We start from the raw sequence: 26459 nt of genomic DNA, 5'->3' as shown, positions 1-26459 counted from the left end.
AAAACATATATCCAGTAATGTTCTTTGTTGTCAAAATTTCTAAAAGATAGAATGGTTTGAATGATAAATGGACAGTAAACTGGATTAACAAAGAACAACTACAGAAAACAACACTACTGGAGGAAATCCTTGCTGTAGTAACTGAAGTTGCAAATACATGATTTATTCAGAAAAAAGTCTTTTTGTAAAACAATGTAACAATGGAAAATCTGAGAATAAATTACTTTGAACATAAATATTGAGGTCACTTCAACCATGTGGTTCAGTTCCATAAAAGTAATATATTGAGCATGGAAAGGAAAGTTGGTGATAATTATATATATATATACATTTTTATTTTTATCATAATCTTCTATTTTTTTTTTTTCATTCAAGGGGTTTGACTACTCCATCAATTTTGTTTTCTTTGTTTTTATTTCTGAGGCTTTTATTGAATTTGAAGGTGTCTCACAACCCCCAAGGAATTCGGGGGACGGGTCCTTTCATTTTTTGATTTAGAAAATACCGAATAGGTTCAAGATGAGAGAATTGAGGATACCAACCTGAAAAACTCAACCAGAAAAACTGATCCAATAAATTAGATTGTAAGATCGAAGGTGGATCTCTTGGATAAATCTATCTCGGTTAGTTTTTATTGTTCTAAGTATACGATTTGTATGATAATGAAATTTTCTCTGTTTGACAAGGGAGAGAACCATGAACTCAGACAAGAATATGCTTAGGTTATTTGATTGCTCGGTTAAGGTAGCGTAAATTACTGCTTTATGATTTTCTTTATCAATGTCCACATTGCTATCAAGGTCAAAGTGCCACGGTATGATACAATAATAGCTGATACATATCCTATTAAATACGATTTATACGTCTTTTTGTTGGATTACACTAAATGCATTGGCCAATATGATACAATGTTCAATACAAGATGATCTGTCTCTTAAAATCACTTGATCGATACAATACTCAATATCGATATTTTAAACCTTGACTGCTATAATCTATTCAAACATTTCATGGTGTGATAGGGTTATTAGATCACCTCGATGAGTTCTACCATGAGATTCACAGGTCCAACTTTTGGAACTTTTCTGTTTATAGTCTGCATCAAGGTTTAAAGTTTATACCCAAAAAAAAGATAATAATAATAATAAAAAAAATCAAGATTTAAAGAATATACGATGCGATACTACCTAATACTCGATACTAATACTTTTTTTTTTTTGGTTGCCAACCCTGGTTCCAAGGCTTTGCCTTGACTAATCCGTCTGGCTGTGGTGGGTAAGTCTCCCAGCGAGAATTTTTTACATCCACAAAGGATTCGATATCTGAACCTTGCTTAAGCGGACCAAGCTGCTTACCACTTGGATCAAACCCCGTTGGTAATACTAATACTTTAAACCTTGGTTTATACTGCTAGGCAGAAGCTTTCTTTTTTTGGCCTTTATATCTCTCGTGCTCTTTACTCTGACAGGCTAAGAGAGATTTGTTTCTCCGTGTTATTTCTTTCATTTATTCTTTCTCTGTTTTTCCTATTTTTGGAAGCTTTTTAGAAGATCAACCTTTGTTCTATTTTCCTAATCCTCTTTCCTCCGACGACAACTTTTGCTTTAACTGGCCTCCTCCTTTCCGCAAATCTCAATGTCAACCGAAAGACCCAAGAAGCAATCATAGCAATCAAGACGATTGAGAAAAACCAGTCAAAGCAGAAGGTACTTGACCTTGTAGGAACTGTATGAAATAACATGTCTTCCATAATATGACTTGATACTAGAGAAATTTGTCAGTTAATGTGAATGTTCTTGGAGCCAGTTGATTGAATTTTCTAACATGGAACGAATGGTGTAACAGGTAAATTTTTAGAAGATGGAGATGAAGTCAATTTTTCTGATTCTTGCAAGTTTCATTACCTAATCTCCTGTAGCTACATAACATTATTCTGGTGATTTTTGTTGCAGAGTTCTTTGCCACATTATACATTTTTCATTCATAATGCCAGGCACCTCGAGTACCTTGTAAATCAGTTATTCTTAATACATGGATTTCCAAGTTGATTCCTTTTTTAATTTTACAATTGGACGAAATGGGTCCAATGTAGGATTCGAAACATGCTCAGGAAAGATCATTCCACCCCCACTTTGATCAGATACTCTGTTTTTCTTGTGGTCTTGTGTAATTGATCCAGTATTCCAGGTAGCGTTCTCACGAAATCAGTAGTGTTGTAAATCTATGATGAGAGTTGACCGACCTTGCAATGAACAGAATCTGTCTGCATGAGAATTGGAACAGTAGTTTGTTGGGTAGGATGGAGAAGTGGAGTCACTAATGACAAGGTAGTGAGGTTCAAATCTTTTAAATCAATTAATTCATGCAGAGTTAGGTGTGCTGTTGAATCCTGAGCTGATTGTAGATTTCTAAACATCAAATTTGCTTTGAATGTAATAGAAATATTTAAAACTGATACAAACATCTTTTTCCTTATGAAGTATAAATGTCTATACATCAGAGCACTAGAAATATTTAAAACTGATACAAACATCTTTTTCCTTATGAAGTATAAATGTCTATACATCAGTGCTGAGTGCTCTTCACAAGTATGTATCAGAAACAACTAAACTAACAACAATGTAGGGGGGGGGGGGGTTGGGGGAGAAAAACATGATTTTAGAAGCATATTTATGAAAAACGGCAACATGATCCTACTATTCAATGATGCTGAATCATCTAACCATGGTCTGAGGACGCATTTCATTCTTTACACAACAGAAACCAATGGTGCAGCAAACCCAAATCCTTCATTTTGAACAAAGAGATCTCTATTTCCCAGCCGTACAGTACAATAGGATTGCAAGGATCTTAATACAAAAGCTAAAATTACCATAAGCCAAATCCCAAAAGAGAGTGAAATCGATCATAAGGAAGGAGTTTCGGTTCATAAGAATCATCAAAAACCACATCACTGCGAACGAGAATTTGTGAATTGGCACCGAATATGTCGGCATTTTGAAGAGTGAAACCACGGATTATGGGCAGCGGGAATCCTCTCTCTAGATGTGAGTTGACATATGGTAAGACTACCGTCTTGAGGAGACTCTGAATCACTGACTGCAAAAATTTAGACAACCTGGTAAGCTTCAATAAGGAGTTGGAAGAAAAGATAATGCAGGTATGTTACAAGGTACAAAAAGAGAGAATTTTGCTGCAGCGGATTAAGGTGGCAGATTGTCCTCTAATAGCCATGTTCCTGAAAACTAGAAAGACATACCGACCAAAAAAGAGAGACCCACTTTGATTGTCAGATCATCATGGCAAATGGACTACGCGGTTTCAAACAACTATTTACTGGGGTAGAGGAACTATCTAGCTAGTTTTAACAATTTTTGGATAACTGATTCCAAAATTGTATTATAGATCTCATGCCAAGATATCCATCATCTACACCTGACTGTGGGAAACCAAATACTCATGGTTCATGCAGATTGAGGATACCACTTTGCAAGACGTACCGAGAGGAAGGTATGAAGGGCTCAAAGCCACACCCCCTAGGGGGTGGGATTCTACTAGGAATAAAAATATGTGAAGTATATTGTTATCTACTGGATAAAGCCTAGCCTTCAGTTGAGGTGGAATACAATTCACAAGGTGCTTATCTAGCACATGAACATGCTGTTCATCTTTCTCGCAATTAATCATCTTTTCTTTTTCTCTATTGCAAGCATGGGAACAAGGATGAGGAAGAACTAAGGGATGAGCACAACAAGCATACCTGAATCAGATGAATGTGGAAGTCACCAATTTTGCTCCATTTCAACGTCATGGCGAAGTCAACTAACTCAACAGATCCAACTAGGTTATTCCTTGAGATGTCCACAGAACCTGATGCAGCACCAACCTGTTCCAAGAGACAACTTTCTCTATTCATCATGATGCATATTAAAAGTTTCACATCATGAAAAGTTAAAAAAAAAAGGGGGAATACAGTGAAGAACATAGAGTACAGTACTGATTGGTAGTAGTAGGTACTAAAAAAGGCTGGGTCATTGAACATGCACAACATAGGCCACAAGTACGAGAGACCCGAGGAACTAACAATAAGCCTAGTCCTTGGGGAATCTACCACTAGGGGGTGAGGAAGAGACGAAAGCCTCAAAGAAATGTCAAAACAGATGGCCTTCCAAATCAAGTCTAAGGGGCGAGATTTGGATGTCTATCTCCTGAGGTTGTGCTCCCACCACAAGTGGTGGATGGTAGCTCCAAAAATTAGCTTACCTACTTGGTCGCAAATAGAGGAGCCTGAAAAGATTCTCAAGATCCAATTCCAATCACTACCAAAACCACAAGGTCGCCTCGACCAAGGCTAAATAGAGGAGATGGCTAAAGACCAAAGCGAGCGGGAATAAAATATTTATTTGTTATATCCTTATGTTTTAATTTACCCTTTTTTTGTAAATAATTTACTCATATTTTTGTAATGTCATTATTAATGATTACCTATATTTTTAATATGTGAGGGTCATGTCTAAACATGATAAAATTCAAAGGAGAGATCTTTAGTGGGTCCCACATGGGCCCATACAATGTGTGGTGAAAAGCATTAGTGTTCCCCTAATGAAAAGATGATCCAGAGTCTCATTATCTGTCCCCCCCCCAATGTTGAATCCTGGCTCCAACCCTGTCAACATGGATCCTAAACATTTATTATCGTAAATGTCAATAGCCAGAGTATTATTGAATTCTTTTATTACTTTTCTCTTCCAATTTCCAAAATCAAAAGGCTCACTTCACATGGGAAGCACACAAACAGAAAGAACAAAACCTAGATACCACTTCACAGCACCTAGGACTCCACATTAGGAATTCTTTGGTCCTGGCTGGAATCTTACTTCTATGGTTCAGGAACCATTCCTTCTCTGAGTCTAGCTGACTAGACATTGATAAGAGTGGTTCCTCAACTAAGACTCAAACTAAGTAAGTGGGGTCAATCAAAGTAATCCTGATTCACCACTCAACTACAGTTAAGAGTAATATTTGTGGTTTACTTGCCATCCATATATTTTCTCACATTAACTTGCCATCCATATATTTTCTCACTACTCATCTCCAGCTAATTTTATGTCTGTCACTGAGAAGAGTGGTCAAATGTCTGCAGTTGCTGATGTTTCGAGTCTCTAGTCTCAAGAAAAGACCAGGTAAATTTTTTTTTCTTGGGTAAATGATACATACATCACAAATAAAGTTTTCAGTGAAGCATATAAAAGATATCATCAATACCCCCATTTTAATTAGAAAAAACAAACAAGGAAATATAATTCTTTTGGATAGAGAGCAAAACAGGAATTATAAAGTTTGAAAGAGGGTTTCTTTTTGGGGGTGGGGGAGGAGAGTAGTTAGTTGGAACAAACTTGGAGCATTTTTTACAAATCAACAAAAGAAATGAAACTTGATAGCCCATAACGTCAAAATGCTACACAATTAAAATCTTGAATAGTAAAGTGAAGTATCAACATTATCTACATGCACAAACGCACGGTGCTAACATACATAAAGATCCTCAGGAGACGATTTGGAACTTAGGGAGTAAAGAAGTGCATAATTTTTGTATGCCCAACGTTTCCATTAAATTCTATCAACCAATAAGTTCCAAGTCTTGAGTGCCCATTGGCACATTTGTTGTCATAAGACTCATAACTATTTGGTTTCTCAAGATACACTTCTGATGTTTATTAGCTTACGTAGAAGCTTTTGTGCATTAACCATTGACCTCTCTCCATCTAATGTGAAACCAGTAAAACTCAAAGAGAGTACCCGTGTATCAGCGATCTTTCTAACTCAATGTTACCCAGTTAGGAGTTTGTTCTTTATATTGAAACACCATTGGACTTCATTTATAAATGGATCAATCAGATTGGATTGTTTTATCTAAACAGGGAACAGTTGCATTTTGGAAGCACCAGTAGTTTGACACTTGCTTAGCATCTATTGCTCACTTGCTCAGTTTAAAACACCTGAAAGCCAGTATTTGATCTAGCAGTCATAAATGATATCTAGTATCTCCCTCTCCCCTCCCCCACCCCCCCCCCCCAAAAAAAAAAAAAAAGAGTAAATAAATAAATAAAAAGAGAGAAATATATAACATGTAGTAACGGGGAATATATACGGTTTTAATTGATGGGTGTAGTAATGGGGAATTTGATCTATTCCATAACTAAGAGTAGATTATGGGTCTAGAATTGATCTTCAGAGCAGACAAAGTCTGATGAGAGTAAATTCTTGGTATAGCCAATATCAACATGGACAGGTGCGTTTCCCGAATTTTGTAATTTGAGTTCAATATCTACTAAGAGATTGCGAGTGGTTGGTTTCTGAGAGCATTGGAAATCTTGTGCAGGTTGTACTTTGTTCTCACAATATGGAATTACTTGTGGAGGTTCTATGGATTCTATAGGGATTTGTATTGAAGCAGTACCTACTTCAAAGGTGGATGGAGAAGTTATGGAGAGGCATTGCTCTAAGAGTTTCATTGATCCTTTCAAATTTTTGGTTTGAAGTTGTTTTGGTTTCTAACATATGAAGTTTATTTTGGTTTTGGAAAACTCTAGATTCTAAGGCTGAAAGGCGTTTTTCAATCGTTTGTTGATTTGTATGTTGTTTTGGATGTACCAAGAATTTACTCTCATCAGAATTTGTCACCCTAAAAATCAAGACCCAATTCCAAACCCAGAATCTACTCTTAGTTATGGAATAGATCGGATTTCCCATTACTACACATGTCAATTAAACAGCTACTTTAGCCTATAAGAATCACTGCAAAAAATTTGATCCCCATTATTCAATTAACAAGATTTGGATTAAACATGATTTACTCCTACTGTTAGCATGTTACTCAGTCTCCAATTTTACTATATCATACGTTTGGTGTTATGATCACCAAAGAAGACTTACTATTCTTCCAACATTTTACCATGACTCCAACAAAACCTGAACCTAAAAAGCCATCAGACTTCAGACCAGCCTTGCATGGTGGTATATTAAAGGTTACAAAAAACAAAAACACCTCCCATTTCATAATCAAAACCAAAATTGTCAGTGTACCAGAAACCAGTGTGGCTTACCCCCACAAAAGCCACAACAGTTACAAGAACAAACCCATGAAATAGACTACAACTCAGAAAACGATTGCAAAATAGATCTAGAAAGTCTAGAAAATTTAGTAACAGGAATATCTTTATATTACAATATAGAACAAAGTGATAATATCCAACAAATCATACGCAAATTAGATACAATAGAAATTCTAAGTAATGAAAATGCCTTTAAATATTGGGAAATAGACAAACCAATTTGCAAACTAGAAATCATAAGCCTAGAACATAAAATCCGAACAGGAAATGCAAAAAATACCCCAGCAGATAGCGAAGAATTTAAAATGCACATATCAGAACTAGAAAAATATGAATTAATTAGAAAATCAGATTCTAGACATTCCTCAGCAGCATTCATAGTAAACAAACATTCAGAGGAAAATCTAGAATGGCAATAAAATATAAAAGATTAAATGGTAATACCTATGAAGATACATATAAAATCCAAATAGAGACTATCTTCTTAGCTATATACAAGATTGTGAAGTATTTCGTAAATTTGATTGTAAATCAGGATTTCATCAAATTAGAATGCACCAAGATCAATAGAATGGATAGCTTTCACCACAACCAAAGGACACTACAAATGGCTTGTTATGCCATTTGGTCTTAAAAATGCACCTTTAGTCATTCAAAAAAGAATGGATGAAATCTTCCTAAAACATAAAAAATTTGCTATTGTATACATAGATGATATTTTAGTCTACAATAAAACCACAGAAGAACATATTAGTCATCTCAAAATCAAATTCTCAGAATTCATGAATCATGGAATAGTTATTTCTAAAAAAAAAATGGAAATAGGAAAAACCTATATAGAATTTCTTGGTATGGAATTAGGAGAAGGCACAATAAAACTACAACCTTATATTGCCACAAAAATCCTAGAATTCCCCGATGAATTGGAAGGAGTTACTTAGATTAGATAATTTTTACAATTAGCTAACCAAGCTAGAAGCTTCATACCAAATCTAGGAAGAATCTTAGGACCTTTGTACCATAAAACATCACGAAAAGGAGAACATTTCACAAGATATTAAACTTGTCCAAAAAATAGAAGAATTATTCAAAACCACACCTCCACTAAAATTGCCAACAGACTAAGACTACATAATCAAAGAAACAAATGGAAGTGAAGAAGGATGGGGAGCAATCTCAAAAATTAAACCAAATGAATATGCCCCAAAATCAGAAGCACAAATAGCTAGATACAATTCAGGAAAATTCACAATAAAAGGCCTCTTAAGTGTAGAATATGAAGTAGAAGCCTTAATAAAAGGATTAGAGAGCATGGAGATATTCCTTACTAACAGACCCTTTACAGTTAGAACAGATTGTGAAGTACTAGTTAAAGCCTATAATAGCTTAAATCAAAACAGAATAAAACAAAGAAGAAGGGTTATTCTCAAAACATATTGTTATAATAGAGGATATAAGATAAAAACAGAACACATAAAAGGGGCAGATAACAAGACTGAAGACATATTATCTAGACTTAACCACATATTGTAATGAAAAGTAATACAAAATTCAGAAAAAAAATAAAACCATTATGATTCATAAAAGAAACCATAGAAAAAGAAATAAAGCTACTTGAAAAAGAAAAACCATCTAAGAAAAGGTTTCCAGAAATAAAAAGAGTGGTTTACCATAGAATTCAAGATTTAGAAGAACAAAGAGATGAATTGAACCTAACTATCCAACATTTAAAACAAGAGTTGGCTTCTGCGCAATATGATTAGATTAGATAGACTCAAACTCTTAAAAGATTTAAGAGGATTAGAAAATCAGATAAAAAACAAAGAATCTGAATTGTCTTTTATGATTAAAAGAATTCCTGGAATTCATGCCTTTGATTCATTAGAAAATTTTCAGATGACCAGATGTACAAAATAAATAATCAAGCCCTTTATATATAATTTCAGATACAATATAGCTCAATTAAAAAGAAAATTACAAACAAGAAAAGAAGAATTAGCTAATTATTCTACTCAATGTTACAGAATGATGAATTCTTAAGAACCTTGCTTGAGATACGGCCCTTGTTGTCAAAACTCTCACAACAACAATCAGAAGATACCCCATCATCATCCTCTCCCCTCAGAACAAACCAATCAGAACCTTTGGGCATCGCTAACAATGAAAATAGGAGGATTTTACCCTCCAACCGTTTTAGGAATTCCAGTCCTAAATCATCAGAATTTTCTAGGAATGGAAATTAGAACCAAAATCAGAATTTTGTTGCAGGTACCTCCAGATTGTTCTCATAACCAGCAAAAACAATTTCAATGGGACCTCACATCCTATTTGAAGAAATAGACATGAAATTCAACTGCCTATACAGAATTTCCCCAGAAGAAAAAATTGCCATGGATAATTTATGGCAGGAAATCAACAAAAGCATTGGCCAAAATAAACTCCAGTCAGCAGTAGTCAATACCCTCAATGTCGTTGCCCTACTCTTTGATCAGGCTCATACCAAGAAGGGAAAATTACACTTCTATGTGGTATTCCAGGGCAATACCAAATGAATCTTCCTAGATTGGGAAGAAGTTGAAGCAATCAGAGATCATCCCTCACCATTGTACAAGGGATATTAGACTTTAGAACAAGCCAGATTCTGATCAGACTATTTTGTCTCTCCAAAACTAAGAGCAGCACTAACTGTCGGACTTTCAGATCAATGGTACAGAAAAAAATTGTTTTGTGACCATTGTGAAGGAATCAGAAAAAGAAATATTGAATTGGAAAAAGAACTCTCTGCCAGAACAATCAGAATCAACAATCTTCACACCTATAGTGTAAAATCCAGCTTTTACCTAACTTTGACCCGACCCGGAAATTGTTGTGTTTGTAGGTCTGAAGACCCGAAGTGGTGGTAGGAGGGACTTATGGACCTTACTAGTTGATGACGTGGTGTCAGAACTCCAGTCTATGGACATTGATGATGTTGCTCCTTCCTTGAGCACATTATCAATGTTAAGTTAGAATCTGCGCACTGATGAAGAGTGAGACAATTGAGATATCAAACGGACTCCTGTGCATAATCCGAAGGTACCCCTCGAAACTAGACTTCTTGAGTGAACTATAGGAGAAAAACCCATGCAATTTGACCTTGTATAGCCCTCCAAGTCCACACCTAAAGTTGCTGAACTATTCTGAAAAATTCTGCAGAAACATGTTTTGGTCGATACTATTGGTCGATACCATCGACCCAATGTATCGACCAACAGTGTTGCTGAACCCAAGTTTAAAGATTCTCTGGAATATTCTTCACTCTATTTAATCATTCCTCGAGGCTGGAGCCCTATTCCAATGATTGCAACTCCTGAGAACGTGGAAAAGCCTCTCAAGAACTCCTCCTTGGTAATGGTGAAGCATCTTCCCCATTAATCATTGCCAGCTACTCACTTCCACTCTCTTGCTCTACTCTCAAGGTATGACTCTCTCTCCTAGTCACTTTCTCACTCATCTTTACTCTTATTTTACTGTTGGGACCATGGCCAAGATGCTGCAACCTTGCAAACACCTTGCCATGAGTCTTCTTTACCTATTACATTAATGTTTTCCCCAATCTTGCTATGATTCACTTACCTCTTGATCATTAACTATGCATTTCCATAATTTGTTACTCACCAACTTGCTTTATTTACCAAAACTGAGATAAAGCCTATGATTAACCTAATCTATACCTTGCATATGATTTCAATACTACTCCTAAGTTATTCGCTACCTAATCCACTATGTTTTCCCCCAATTTGCATTAAGCAATAACCAATGCCATGATTTCCAACTCTTGAACTTGATATGCCAATTTGGGGATTTCTAAATGGACCATTGGATTAAGTTAATTCTTTGATAATTAGTGTCTCTATGTTGTGTTTGAACTGTTCCCCAAGTTTTGTATCGATCCGAGACCCGGAAGACCAATTTTGGGCCAAAACCCAAAAAATCCAATTTGTTGTCCGAGACTCTTTGGGTCGATACTTGTTGGTCGATACCATCGACCCAATGTATCGACCAACAGAGTTGCTGTCAACAACCCTAATTTTGATTCGTTCGATCTCCGATTGTTCTGATTTCTTCTCTAATCCTTCATATATGCTTGTTTTAGGGTTTTAAGACTAATTGGGCCACTTGCTTGTGATCTTGGACCATCTTCTTCTCCAACTCAAGGTAAGGATAATTATCGCTATAATTACATAGGATATGAATTTTTGACTTGGTGTTCCTAACCTAGTGAACATAGTCTCTATTTCATATTCTTATCATGTTAGACTTGTTACATACGTCTTTTAACAGTAGCTTTGTGTTTACATTAGTTTTATTTCAATGTCTTATTATGATTATCAGTTTCAATATATGATGAATTATGTCAATGTCATGAATACAATGTTTACTATGATGTTGTATCTTGTGAATTGATATGATGAACTTGGGCATGTGATTGCTTAAGTATAACTTGGGATTGAGGAGTACCCTACTGGTAATTCTATCCTTGGACATCGGAGGGAATAGTACAGGATGTTCTCCAAAGATGTCCATCGACGCTTTCCCGGGTTATTGGATGACATACATAGGATTGTCTAGTGGTGTTTGGCTAGGATGTCCCTATCATATCAAACCCGAATCGGAAGGGCATTGAGACCGAACAACCCGTGGTAGTAGTGTGGATTTGTGGGCGCTCAAGACCAGTAACCATCCCGTGAGAGGACATAAATTGCATTGCGGTTACCCGAAAGGGGCCATTTATTGGTAGGGTTGCAAATGGCTAGACTTGGGCTCACGGGCACTCAAGACCGGTGAAATGATCAGTGAGGGGACGTGAGAGCTTCCCATCTACTATTTGTGGATGACCAATAGGGTTGATGAGTCCGGTGAGTAATATCCGTGACTCTAGTGTGAAGGATACCGGAAAGGATCCCGAGAGGGGAGGAATGGACGTATCTGGAACTGACATGATATGACTAAGTAGATGACTTGCATTGGGCTAGGCTTTACCTTGACATGCGCCAATACTTAGACCAAATGGTGATGTGAGAGAGTGGTGACCGAAACCCCAACCATGGATTTGTCCGAGAGGGATGCAGGACCCAATTCCCCCCGGTGATGAGTGACTGAAACTACCTAAAGAAGTATGGTGCTTCGACTTAAAGCATGTCTACCCTAGATGACCAGCATACTTAGAGTTAGAATCATATTACATTCATATGTCTCATATCATTAGCATTATTTTATTATTGTTATCATGTGACTTATGTGTTATGGAATAACTACCTTGCTGAGTTCTTTTGAACTCATTCCTTTTCTGTTGCAATATTTTGCTAGACTACTCTACATGTGATTACTCTGATGGTATGTTCCCCGAGGCGGACCCGGATACCCCATACCACTATCCGGAGGCTAGCTACAATGAAGACTTCGGTGACGGTACCGAAGAAGATCCTTCGGCGTATCAGGGTTAGCCCTTTGATAGTTTGGGAGCAGCCATGTTGGATCTCTATGGTCTTCACTATTGAAGAGAATTTATATGTTGTAAAGGAGACCTATGAGTAGATGCCCACCCCCTTTCTTTTGTGTCAGTTAAACTTGGAAGAATTGCAATAACTTTTAATTTATCTTCATAACTTGAGATTTGTAATTAACTAGTTTTGACCTCACTTTCCGCTTGATTGAAGGAGTGGATTCCGCCCACTGCCTTCTTGTTTTATCTGATAAGATATTTACTTCAGCACTCTGATTATCTTTGATATCTCATTTCCGAACTCTATTATTATCAATTGTTTAGTTTAATATTGATTGTTCATGATTGTGTTATCGTCGATGTGGATGGTGTGGTCCCTGGACTATGGATCTTCGGGGCTGTGGATCACATCCCGGGTATGCCAGATAAGGTACCGACTGGGTGGATGTGACATATAGTGCTGACAAAGATAGGAATTACAACAGTTAAAGGATGCAAATCACAAGCTTAAAATTGAAAAGGCCGATCTTCACCAAAATCTCAAAAGAAATGAAGAAGCTTTTGCCAGGCTTGAACAAAAGGTAAAATGATCATCAGGAAGCTACAGAATCCCACAGCTCTAAGATCACCATCTTTTCTTATCAGAATTCAAACAAAGAATGATGGAAGAAATCATCCACCACCTCAGAGCAGACGTAGGAAGCCATAGTGGGCCCATAAACCCACAGGTTTCATCAGAAAAAGATTTTGAAGAAGTTAGATAAAAGAAAGGAAAAGAAAAAGAGAAAAACTTGCTCCAAAATGTGAGCAAAATCAGAAGGTTGACACCCTTATCGTCCGACTCACACCCAAATGTCGTAAACCCAGGGATGGTTTTTCTGGACCTTAACAAAACCAGAAGGTTTCTGGTTCAAACCATAAATGGACCAACATTCCCAACAATGAATGTAAAAATATTGTGATGCCCCGGAAGTGAGCTTATCATTTGCACCATGGCAAGGATGACCATGTAAGTAACCATTACATAGACCACACCAAGAACTAGGTTAGCAAAAAGGTTCTGAGCTAGTACCAAGGCCGTAAAACATTGGGTAAATTGGACTGGCTAGTATAAAACTATACGCTATCACTTGAACATGCTAAGGGTAGTAAGCATGTCAAGCAAGAACCCTACTTGCAAAATATGGGTTAACTTTCTGAGTCAAATCAATGAGGAAAATAGTGGTAACTCCATGCGGAATGCCTCAAATGAGACTCTAGAAGGTTATTCAAAATCTACAGTCCTCAGCATATCACATATCAACATCAGAAGTGCATGCGTAAAAGTGATGTCAAAAAATTACTAATAATGACAAGATGACAACATCAAGGACACATTTGTAATTAGAGTTACTAGTTCAAGGGCAATTTTGTCCCCAGAAATGTTAAATCGTCTACTTTTCAGTTTTCATAGATTTTGCCTCTCTTTTAGTCATTTTAGTCAATTAACCAAGGCAGAAGCGTCTTTTGTATTTTAGAAGTTAAGTTTGATAAATTTTGAGATTCGGTGCCTATATAAGTGTAATTTGTAATTAGTTTTAGGTACTCTGGATTTCAGAACTTCTCTAAAGAACTCTAAATATCTACAAATACTTTTGTAATGTTGTATCTACTCCACCATCAATCAAATCTTCAAGTTTGCAGTTATGGTAAGGGCTACACCCTCCTTGTTTTAGTTTTTCTTACTCTTTAGGGAATCCGAAAGGGAACCCAAGGTAGGTAAAGATGTAGAAGCTTGGCCTATTTTCTTTTGTTTTCTTGATTTGTAGAGGTAGGATTTGAGATCGCACTGCCTAGAGTCGTGCCTCTACTATCTCTTAGGCACCTCTACAACTTTTTGCATTATTCCACTGCATATTTAGTTCTCATCTGTATCGTTGTATATCCATTTGAAAAGTGACATTGTCCGCCTAGACAGCAAACTCCGGTTGATTCTATCCCGATTAAATGCCGCAAGTTTGGGAGGACTTGTGAATTTAAAGTGTTGGGCTCTAGGATTCAATGCCTGGATATCCACCCTAGGGCCAGTTGCGTAAGAATGGTTTGTAAATGTTTGTATATCCCTTGATTTTTAACGTTGACTTCTATTTTAAAGCCTTGATTTTGGGATTAAAAGGAGTCGAAAAGGCTTCGTTGATGCCAAAGGACTGTTGAAGTACCCGTTATGTGAAGAGAAAAGGGGAAGACCAATCGAGGCTCACATGAGATGAGGATCTCCTTAATAGACCAAATTCCATGGCTAGAATTTTGTTTGCTATATATATGATTTGAAGAAATTAGGACTACAATTTTGGTGATATGCAAGCCACAAGAAGGAATGAAGAACACAAAATCTAGAGAAACCTTAAAAGAATAAAACGAGAACTATTTTCTAGGTTACTGTCAGTCAAGATGATAATTTCCCCCCCCCCCCTTTTTTTTGGGGGTTCAAGTCAACATAATAAATTAGAAAATGTAATATCATATTACACAGGCTGTTAAGAACCAGCAAGTCAAATCCCAAAACTAATAATATGTGATTATTGAAATGAATGAACAAGAACAATAAGCAAGATAATCTGGTCACCCACAGCACATTGTTGCCCATAGCCTACGGCTACCAAACACTCACATAAAATAACCCATAACAACTCCTCACATCTTACCCTTATTTATATCCGCTAATCAACCCTAATCTTCTCTCTCTCTCCTCGATGTATCATAATACTGTGATCATATGCTCAGGGTGATGGAAAATTTGAATCTTGGTTTGCACATGCTTGCCACATAACCATGCCAACTCAGCATGTTTTAAAACAAACCACTTTGAAAACCAACAAACTTGGTGTCCACATGACTTCAAGTAACCCATATGAAGAAAAACCTTGAGGGCTACAACGGAGCGAGGTTGGGCTAGGCTTTTGCAATCCCAAGCCAGCCCTATATATTTTAATCTAAGCCCATTTCCACCCTAACCTTAATTCAAGGCCAAGGATTATTGTCCCTGACCCGCCCTGATTGTTCTTGATTGGGCCGGGGTTGGCCTTGGCCTTGATTGGCCATGTCTTTGTCCTTGTCCTTGCCCTGAGGACAAGGTGATTTTAAACATGCAAAGGAAGGGAAATGCCTTAATGACCTCAGAAGTCAAAACTAAAGTTTATGGGTTGACTCTCCTTAATTAATTCCTGTAATAAAAGTTTCTTTAGGTACTCAACCGCTTGCTCATACCTGACAAGAGCACCCTGAGTACCAGTAAAGAGAAGTGGAAGGACACACTTCGTTGCAAGCCTCTCAGCTTTCACAAATTTTGGTTGGAAACCTTTGAGACTTGCCTGGACAGCAAGCGGCAAATAGCTTAAATCATTCGTGTCCTCAGCAGCTTCCTCCGAAATCAGGCATCATCATAAGTGTGAAGTATCATAATACCCAAGATGATCGGATTAAACCAATAAGAACTTAGTCATCCGATTCCTTAAAGAAGTTCCTTTTGGGCTAATACATAGGCAAGTGGAAGAAAAACAAGAAAACAATCAACATGCAGCTGGTCAAATGTAGGCCATGCTACATATTCCCCTGCATACGGTGCGAACAAGGAAGTGTAGAAAAATGTACTCACTAACGCGAAACCTACAAAAGGATTCATTACAGTTGTAAAGAGGCATGTATCACAAATGGAACCATCTCCGTCAGCATATACAATAAAACATTGCCCAAAACCATAAGTTTAGAACCGAATCCACAAAAAAAGTGCCCGAGTTTAGGCACAAATCGTCACGGATGGGTGAGTATGAAGGGTTTCACAAGCACAGATCCCAATCTCGGTTCCAACCGCCCTAGTGAGAAGTCCGTCCTCACCTCCTTTGCAGGCCAGCATGCACGAGGAGCCATCCTCCCCGTCATCGGAACTTGTAGACAATTGGTGGAAGGGTGCCGGTGGTTGATTTTCTTAGGCGGAAAGTCCCTACGGGCCGCTGCCGCTGCAACTTGAGCCTCAGTGGGCATTGAGTTGAAGATGGAAGAAAGAGGAACAACAGTGTTCCATACATGCCCATGGGAGTTTTGCTTTGTCAATGGGTTATTTCCTAGCTAGGCCACTATTGACAACACCCAAAACAAATTAAAACCCGTAAAAGGTCCATAACTTAATTCCTGATTAGTTAACCCATAAGTCAAACAAACGGGCTGTGGGTGTTTTGAAGTAATTGGGCTTCTCAAAGCCCACTCACTGCTATTATAAACTGACCACATGAAATGACCAAACTAGGGTTAGTGGTCACCGCCTAGTTCCCTTTCTTCTTCTTCTTTGCTCTTGCGATCCCAACTCTAGTTTCCTAGTTTGTTGTTGCCGATTGTGATATCTCCTTCCTCTTCAAATTCGTAGACAATCCCAAAAAATAATCAAAAGACTTTGACATCAAATCTAACCGGATATCCAAATCTTGAAGATCTTCCTCAATGGGAAAGAACTTATTTGGTAATTGTACCCATGTCGCACCATATTTTTGCCGGTATTCACGTAGTTTCATCTCCCATGGTGCCGATGAATCCTTTTCCATAGCTACCGCCATCACCCATGGTGGTTTCTCTAGAGTTCTTGATTCCCAATCCACCTTACTTTCGATACGGAAAAGCCTCTGCACCCCACTCCTACGTTTCTTCTCTTCTTCCTCTTTAGCGGGAAACTCGATAAAACTTCAACGGCACCTGTTTTGGTTATCGGCGCAACCCTAAACAGGTCTAGAATTAATCACGGCTTCATCCGCAATTTCAGCCTTCGTCGATCCACTTCCTCTTCCCTGCGATTGGATAGTATGGTTGTCTTCACTAACACTGATCATTGTTTGAATATTGTGCAAACTCCAATTTCGTTTTGATTCTTTGCCATAACCAAAGCAAGTAAATTCCGACTAAGATCTATCGTATACCCAATCCAGCGCATCTCCTTCCAAGTGTTGAAGAACTATTGCCAACCTTCGTTCCTCGATTTTGTGATGCCAATAGAAAAGCATCACTTCTAGGAGTCATTCTTGCACATCGCTTTCACTAGAAAACATAGGTAATTCGGTGTCCATCTCTTCCGCGGATCAAAACTGCTTTGATACCAAGTTGTTAAGAACCCGCAGATTGAATCCCAAAAATTAATAATATTTGATGATCGAAATGAATGAACAAGAACAATAAGCAAGATAATCTTATTATAATGGTGCCAATTACCCCCACAGCACACTGTTGCCCACAGTTAGGGGTGTCAATTTACAACCCGAACTGTTAAAACCAAATTGAACCAGCCCAAACCAAATCTTAATGGGTTGTGTTTGGCTAAGGGGGGAAAGCTTGAACAGTTTGGGCTGGCCTTAGTGCGTCCTGTTAGCTCATTAGTTCTACTAAAATATAGTTTTGGAGAGGTTTTAGTGGAATAGTTTTACTAAGCCTGTTAGTTCCCCCCCTCCCCTCTGTTTTTGGGGAGAAGTCTAAGTTTTCTCCTAAGATATAGTTTTAAAGATAAGAGTTTTCTATTCAATAGCATCCACAATTATGAAACAACCAAATGTTCAATTTTGAGTTTCAGTTCTTTATTGTTGAGTGTGAATAACAATATTTTGTAAGGGCCTCAGAACCATCCCAACCCAAATCCAAACCGTTAGCCAACCCGAACCCAAACCGCACCAAATCGAAATCATTATCTTGCAAATGAGTTGTGTTTGGGTTTGGTGTTTTTTAGCTCGAAACCGTTAAGCCCAAACCGCACCATTGACTCCCTTACCCACAGCCTAAGGCTACCCAAAGGTCCCAAACACTCACACAAAATAATCCATAACTACTCCTCACATCTTTCCCCTATTCATAACCCCTAATCAACCATAATCCTCTCTTCCTCTCTCCTCAATGTATCATAATCCCGTGATCCTAGGGCCCTATCACAAGTTATTATGGTTTATGGGAGATATAGTTTAACATAATGCTTAGAGATAAATAGATGAGGACTAAGGAGGCATGATCCATGGAGAGACACATATGAACTATTGGACAACTTTTGCCTAATAAAAGGAATAGGTTAAATTAATTTATAATTGACATATTTCCCAACAGTAAGGGTGAATGAGGAAATAAAGAAGAGTAAACAATGCAAAAGAATCAGGAATGGAGCCATAAAAACTAATTTATATCACATTTATATTAACCATTTAACCTTACCAATGAGATGCATGCAACTGATATGGTTTCATTGTTATTGAAAACATTAATCGTCATGTCTGAGTAAATGGTAGAATCAATATTATCAGGTGAAATCTTTATAACTGGAGGAGAAGATAGAGAAACATCCAGATTCATGTCATCGTCTGGGTACATCCTATACAGTTGAGGAACAATATCTTTCCAGCTAGCCGTGTTCAAAAGAGACTGATCTTGTACTTTGTCCACAGTCCATTGCATTAATTCTGCCTGGACACCACCAAAAAGTATTAGCCCAAAGGTTCAAAATCTGTCGTGTATATAAACATACAAGGTTGAAGAGGTCAAATTTTAGGACTGATAACTTAAAGCTTGATCGATGCACACTTACACTCCTTCAGAGTAGTAAATAATTATACTTATAACTCAAATATTGAACATATAAACTCCAGCACATATGAATCATGGGTTGGTCTCATGACTTGAAGAATTACTCCACAAAGTCAGCAGTTATAACTCACTACGTACACAAGAACTTTTAAAGATTTGTAAACCTAAAAACTCACATTATAGTATATGTAGAATGCAGAGTTAAACACAGCTTCATCCAAGGAAATCTCAAGCATCTTAATTGGATCTTCCCATGAAGGTGAAAGTTGTGAATTCATAAAGTAGGTTCCAGAGCTGACCACCTTATCTGCTGCCGTGAATTGGCCATCAATCTCAAACCCAATTGAAGAATTGCTTAATACAGGATCTTCAACAAAAGTGACATTTAAAGCAATAACTTCATTCACATGGATCTTTTTTGGAAGAGATTTTAATTTGGAATCAAGCTTCAAAATCTCTTTTTTAATCTTCTCAGTAATAGCATTTTCCACCGAGGACTTTATTTGTCCTTCAAAAGCATCCACCAACCTGGAAAAAAGAGAAGAGAATGAAGCAAGAAACTTATCTCAAGATGTCACTGAAATTCTAAATATAAAAAGACCAAGGGTTGTTACCAAAAAAATAAAAGAAAAGACCAAGGGCAATGGTGTGAAAAACCTAATCAATATTTAGGCTATAAATAAGTGGATGTCGAAATGGAAATATGAGAGTAAAAGCATTATAAGGATCCAATTAGCAATTCAGCAATAACACAGGAAACATCAGTGGTCAAATTGAATTACACTATTTAAAGCCAGACTTTCCACCTGTCTGTCTAATATCCCTTAAAATATCATTTATGCTTTATACTTGTTGATTAAAAAAGAACCAGCACCAACCTAATTGTATTGCTTCTTTGATTAGATAGATTTAACCCTTTGATCCAACCTATTTGCATAACTAACCTTCCAGGACCTACTTCTGATCACATACCAATAAATACTCTTGCATGAGGTCAGCTGTAATTTTTAAAGTAGCTCAAATATATGTGATTAGAGCACTCTGGATTCTATATGACTTGGTAGCAAAACAAAAGTTTAGCACTTTGGTGGTTGTTGAGAACCTTATTACTAGAACTACTGATACGATTTTCAGGTTAAAATAACATTGAAGACATTCAAAGTAAAGTTCAAGAGTAGGGAAGAACCGAGTTCAAGAGTAGGGAAGAACCGATGTCCGAAAAACATATATCCAGTAATGCTCTTTGTTGTCACAAATTCTCAGAAGAGTGGTAGAGAGAGAGAGAAAAAAAAATGGTCTGAATGATTAATGAAGGACAGTAAGCTGGATTAAAAAATAATATCTACAAAAAGCCTCCCCTACTGGAGGAAATTCTGGCTGTAGTAACTGAAGTTGCCAACCAATGATTTATTCGGAAAACATCTTTCAGTAAAACAATGTTGGACATGGAAAATAAATCTGAGAATTAATGATGTTGAGCATGAGGATAGAGGTCGCTTCAACCATGTGGTTCAGTTACATAAAAATAATATATTGAGCATTATGCTCAGTACAAGGAAAGAATCATACTCAATCATATCCAATGATGAGGTGAAGGAGAGACAATACTATAGTTTTGATAGATTCCTTGACTAATGCACCACAATCACCAAAAGTCCATCTTTGAAGAAACTTTTTTCTCATATTGAAATTAATTTTCAGATATTACCGTTTACAACATAGTCAGTTAAAAAAATCGCCATTTATTTTTTTATTATTATTATTTTTTTTTTTGGGGGGGAAGCATCACCATATTTTGAGAACATTAAGTAGAGTAGTCTTAAATTAAAATAAAGATTAAAAAAAGGAAACTAGCAGAGAAGACACCATTCTACTCATAAAATCAAACCCAAAAAGAGCACTCTTTACCCTTGATAAAGCCAAGAAGCTCCTCCTCCATTCAATGTTATATCAACATCTTTCACATCACAGTAACATTCTACAAGCGACAGCGTCAGTGTTCCTTGCTTGTTTTCCAAGGCTAGAGTAAGCCCCACTTTCATGCCTTCAGCCTTACCTAGAATATGACTCATCAATTATTTTTGAAAGACATATGGAAGCCAAGCACAACAGTCGACAGGAAAAAAGAAAAAGAAAAATGGGAACAATTAACTGACTTTAAAATGAATGCCATGCAATGAGCCATCAACCAAATGAAATTTGGTAATACATCAAATAAGAAAAGCACAGGTAGTCCAGCAAAAGCATAGAGTTTTAGATCCTCTTTACCTAAATTTGAATATCATTTCAAAAAAAGATAATGTAATGGACAAGGAACTTCCAAGGACATGCTGTTAAACTGGACCACACCAAATCAGGCAAACAGATTATGCTGCTTTTATTTGCAATGAACAGGCATTCAGGTTAACTACCATCAAACCAAATGAGACGGATCTAGAAACTATCAAGTTCAACATAAGAATTGATGTGAGATAAGTGGGTACCAACAAATTTCTGTACAAGGATCTAGGCTTTGAAGCTCAACATCTCCACTTCCATGCATACATTAGCTTTATAACCACTTATAGCTTGACAGAAAGGTCAAACAAAGTCCTCAACCAACAAGCTCATACATGCCATTCCATTAAGAAGAAGGTAGTGTAATATTGGACCAATCTCGAATAAGGGTTTTAAACTTCAGAATTCGTTGCAAGTTTGAATTGTTTGGTGCTTTAGTTAATTCAATTAACAGGTGTCACTGAACTATGAATATATGCATTTTTTTAGGGAAGGACACTAAAACCAAGCATAGTCGCTTAAGGAAGAAAACCAGTGGCTTTAATTCGACAAAGAAATTTGTTTTGAGCATCAACTTTCTGCAGAAACACAAAAATAAGCATCTTTTTTATTTTTAATCCGCAATAAGCATATTTTTCTACCCAGTTGACTGGTCTAGTTGGTAAAATCGTCTCTTCGCTGAGAAATTTTCAATTGCTGCTCTGCCTAAAGCTTATTAGTGCGTCAAATAAGATAATTTGAACTCAGAAAGAAAGAAAAATCCTAAAACTTCAAGTTCAACAAGGAAAGATTAATTTGTAAACATATCTATCATAGGTAGAAAACTGTAAGTACAAGGCCATTGATATACCTGAACGAAGGCATCCCCTTTATCTGAAACAGTAACAACCCAAGCTTTGTATGAATAAGACCAATTCAAACTCATATTCGCAGTAGCACCCGAAGCAACAATTACAATACCAGTATCACCAGGATTAACATATGAATCATGAACATCCACACCGTAAATCGTGATATCTGATAGACCAAAGTGGACATTTCCAACCACAGGGATTTTCAAGGTCTTCTCGATTTGGGGCAAGTAAAGAGGCGTTAGAGATGAAACCGCCTTCTCTATCAGTATATCCTTGGCAAAGTCGAGACCCTTTTCAGATATAACTACAGAAATGAAGCCCTCTTCAGTGGGTTGCAATTGCGTACTTGCAGAAACCAAAAAGAATGGAATAAGAAGGAAAAAGAAAGCGGACGCCATGAAAAAACTCAGTTGAAAACATAAAATACTTGGAGAACAGTAGTAGCCCCCGAATTTAAGAAGATCTGTGATTACTAGGTGACAGAAACTTGAGAATCTACACTATGGGTTACTGGGTTAGTACTCTTCAGGTTTGAATATCGTCTTGCACAGAAAACCTTTGAGCTGACTATGCGTTGAAAGCAATTTTTCCAGTGGTTGCTTGGGTTGGAGTATAAAATTTTGATTTTTTTTTTCTTTTTTCTTTTTTGGGTAGACTTAGAAGAGTATAAAATTTGGATTGTAGTTCATAATAATTGACCAGGCAAGACTGACATTAAAATTTAGAACTGTCAAGGCGGCAACAAGAAGAAAAACATCACTAGTTGTTCTACTTCTACCAAATGGCCTTGCATGGCCATTGCTAAACCAAGTGGATGATCAAGACGACACAAATTTGAACAGACTAAGAATTTTTTGAATCGGCCGGTCCCTCTTAGGTCTAATAATGTGACAAGTGATTTATTGGGCTCTTAGCAATTTCATGTGATTCGGAATGTGATTTTAATGGTTTCAGTTGTCTAGTGGTGTATTGTTTTTTTTGGTAGTAGTCTAGTGGTGTATTGTTACGAATTGCAAAAAATGAACTCTAACGATGTAGATCCATAGTCCTAAAGAGATTTAAAATAATAATTATACTTCCATGTGTATATGTAAGAGTAATCATATACAAAAGTATAGAAAAATATCAAACAAATTAAGGGAGTAATATATATCTCATATATATAACATGGTGATTAATTTCTATAGAAAACATGATAATTAATTAATTTTTAAATTTATGTAGAAAATTATTAATAGATTTCATAATACTTTGTCTATAGAGTTCAAACATTTGGTAAAAATTATCAAAATTAAGTTGGGTCTGCTCTCATCTAAATAAACCAATCTCGAATAACACTTGTAGGTGACCCTTAGTTATAGGTTATTGGATATATTATAAAGACAAATAATATTTCAAACTATATAATATAAAGTAGTGAATTAAGTGAATATAAATAAACGTTTAAAATTGTGTTGTTTATTAAAAATGCTAAACAAGTGAAGAGTTTTAAGAGTACTTCATTTATTTTTTATTTTTTCTTGGTAATATAAAACTACTTTGTTCATTCATTATACATGATTTTTTTGAAAAAATTTCAATGACACACCAAAATAATTGGCGAAAATAATAGATACCCCAAAACTATGCCAAACTGACAATTACCCCATTTTTTGTTAAAAACATTGATTATTAATTAAAAGAAATGACAAATATACCTTTAGCTATATTATTCCATATCTTATAATACAAAAGAGCAAATTGAGGAAGAAGAAAAAAATTCATTAGAGAAAGAAATAAAATGGAATTTCAAATTTTCAAATTTTTTAGGGGCAAAATTGTGAAGTCACAAGAGATTAAGGGTAATATAGAAATTATGAATTTATTTAACTACTACTTAACGGAATTTGCTAACGGGAGTATACTGTTGTGAAAATTTAAGAGACATTTTTTTGTGCCTATGCTAAATTGATGTATTTTTGAGGTGTTTATGTTTTTTCCAATTGTCTTGTGGTGTATCTAATTTTTTTTGTTTCTTTTTTTAGAAATACATTATGCATGATTGAGGATAATAAATAATCACACAAATTTTGCGTAGATAATTGGAATGTTTGTAGCTATTATCTCTGGTCATTTTATCTATTTAGTTATAGTTTAACACAATGATTTTCAATTTTTATCTTTTTTTGAAGAACTAAGGTTGATATATTGGAGGCAATTGAAATAATACTAATTTATAAGAAGAAAATTTCATGTAAATTTTTATCTTTAATTTCATAATAATGTGACATATATTAGATTATATTATCTATTTTTAATGAGTTGAATGATTATCCAAATACAACAATCACAAAATTTCATTTTTTTTCTGGGTAAAGAAATTTCATATATTTTAATATACATATTATGTGATTCTTGGCTTTTATTTTTATTTTTATTATGATCTACACAAGATTGATATTCTTTCTTGGGTTTTCTTCTGTAGCTTGGGATGGTGCTTCACGAAGCCACAAGACAAGCAGGTGGGTGGTTCCCTTTCACTCACGGTGACTAAAAAGTTTGAAGAAAGAAGAAAAACAAAAACAGAGAAAGAAAATAAAGAAACAAAACTCTCATGAGCATGTAATGTCATAACAAAGAAAGAGAAAAAGACCAAGAAAACAAAGCCACTTTCTACCTAACAATATCAACCATATTGAACAACAAAGTTCCAAAAGCTGGCTCTGTGAACGTTCGGGTTCGGGTGGAAACTTGTCGAGGTGGTCTAATAACCCCATCACACCAAACCCTAAAATAGAGTATAAAAGTGTAGACACTAGTATAGAAACAATAAAACATAAAATGGAAGGAGGTCATCTGAGGTCCAAATCTCTTAATTTTATTAATTCATGTAAAGTTAGGTGTTCCGTTGAATTATAGGCTGATTGTGAATTAGCTAAAACAACATCAAAGCAAACAAACATTTGTAATTTGACATATGGGAAGATTACCATCTGGAGGAAACTCGATTTGAATCACTGAATACAAAAAATTACAGTATTAGGAAAGCTTCATATAAGTATAGTTTGTTTGTTAAATAAAAACTAAAACGGGAGTTGGGAAAAAGAATGAAAGAATATAAATTTTTTCATAAAATCCGGAAATATGTTTTGTTTGTTTTACTTGGGTGGAAAAATGGGTAGACAAGTTTTCTTAAATTTAAAAAGTCTCTCTATTAACATGGTATATCACTTTTTCCACCTCCACCCTATTAGCCTATTTTAAGTTTTAAAATCCCACTGAATTAGGCATTGCTGGTTTGCTAGATTAAATAAAATAAAATAAAATAAAAATATGAGACCTACATGCAGGATTTACATCCTCCTGTGGCCTGGAATTTAGCGATTATTGAGGGGCACTCACTATATGAGTGCCATTCTTCAACCATTAGATTATTAATTAAATTTTAAAGCGGATCAATCACTTTGGTTCATTACAACCAAGGTCCAAAATGTCAGACAATGTTGTCGTGTCGGTAGTGTCACTAGCCAACGACACGGCGACATTTCACTGATATGTCGGTGACTTTTGGCAGGGGTGTCGATGAAAATTCAACCCCTAGTTTTTGGGGTATTTAGGATTGTTTTGACTTGAATTTTGTTGTGTAGCCTAATTTGAGGCCAATAAACATACTAGGAGTATTATTTTGATATAAAACATCACTTAATCTAAAGATTTTGATTCGCACATGTCAAGCTATTTGCGGGCAAAACTGGAAGTTTGGAAAACTCATATAAACTAATGTAAACATGCAAAGATAACACAAATACACATGTGGTGAAGAGAAGTATTAAAGTCTACAATTCATTATACAATCATGTTGAGTATGACTCATGCTTCACATTCTGTTGTCGACGGACACACGGTCCCGCTCCCAGGTGAGTGGGCAGGGGTCTAGGGAGGCCGCCTCAACGGGGGTGGGGGCAGCGCGCCTATAGAGGTCCTACGTCACTTTGGCAACAATCAAATGAAAAATCGGTGAAAAATCAAATGAAATTCTATTAAATATGGTGAATTTGGCGTAAAGTCGATTTTTCAGCGATATATCGTCGACATTTGGTATATGTCGTGTCGCCCCACGACAAGGCGGGCAACACGACGAAATATCGTTGATACTTTGTACCGTGA

The 26459-nt window shown here is 36.3% G+C and overlaps 1 protein-coding gene across 1 annotated transcript; it reads right to left on the bottom strand.

The window, feature by feature from the left end:
• Positions 1 to 1805: 1805 nt before the first annotated feature.
• On the bottom strand, positions 1806 to 22967 carry LOC149004056 (putative BPI/LBP family protein At1g04970). Its single transcript, XM_089167654.1, has 6 exons — positions 22310 to 22967; positions 21091 to 21233; positions 19359 to 19710; positions 18814 to 19062; positions 3761 to 3886; positions 1806 to 3099 (listed from the first exon to the last, which is right to left on the bottom strand). Exons 1-6 carry the CDS (start codon positions 22709 to 22711, stop codon positions 2869 to 2871), a joined length of 1503 nt encoding a protein of 500 aa, XP_089023780.1. The 5' UTR covers positions 22712 to 22967; the 3' UTR covers positions 1806 to 2868.
• Between the last annotated feature and the right edge of the window lie 3492 nt (positions 22968 to 26459).

This window comes from Hakea prostrata, chromosome 9, assembly GCF_041222555.1.
Source record: "Hakea prostrata isolate BN-2017 chromosome 9, UWA_Hpros_2, whole genome shotgun sequence".
Lineage (NCBI taxonomy): Eukaryota > Viridiplantae > Streptophyta > Magnoliopsida > Proteales > Proteaceae > Hakea > Hakea prostrata.
The sequence above is the reverse complement of the archived record's forward strand: the minus strand, read 5'-3'. Positions and strand labels throughout refer to the sequence as shown.

Bases quoted from the DNA above. Each gene is read 5' to 3' on its own strand.
- LOC149004056 (XM_089167654.1), bottom strand. From the start codon at position 22,711: ATGGCGTCCGCTTTCTTTTTCCTTCTTATTCCATTCTTTTTGGTTTCT. The intron at 3,887-18,813 runs GTAAGGTTAAAT...CTCTTGGAACAG, and splicing joins CAGTTGCATGCATCTCATTG to GTTGGTGCTGCATCAGGTTC. The intron at 3,100-3,760 runs GTATGCTTGTTG...AAATTTTTGCAG, and splicing joins TCCACATTCATCTGATTCAG to TCAGTGATTCAGAGTCTCCT.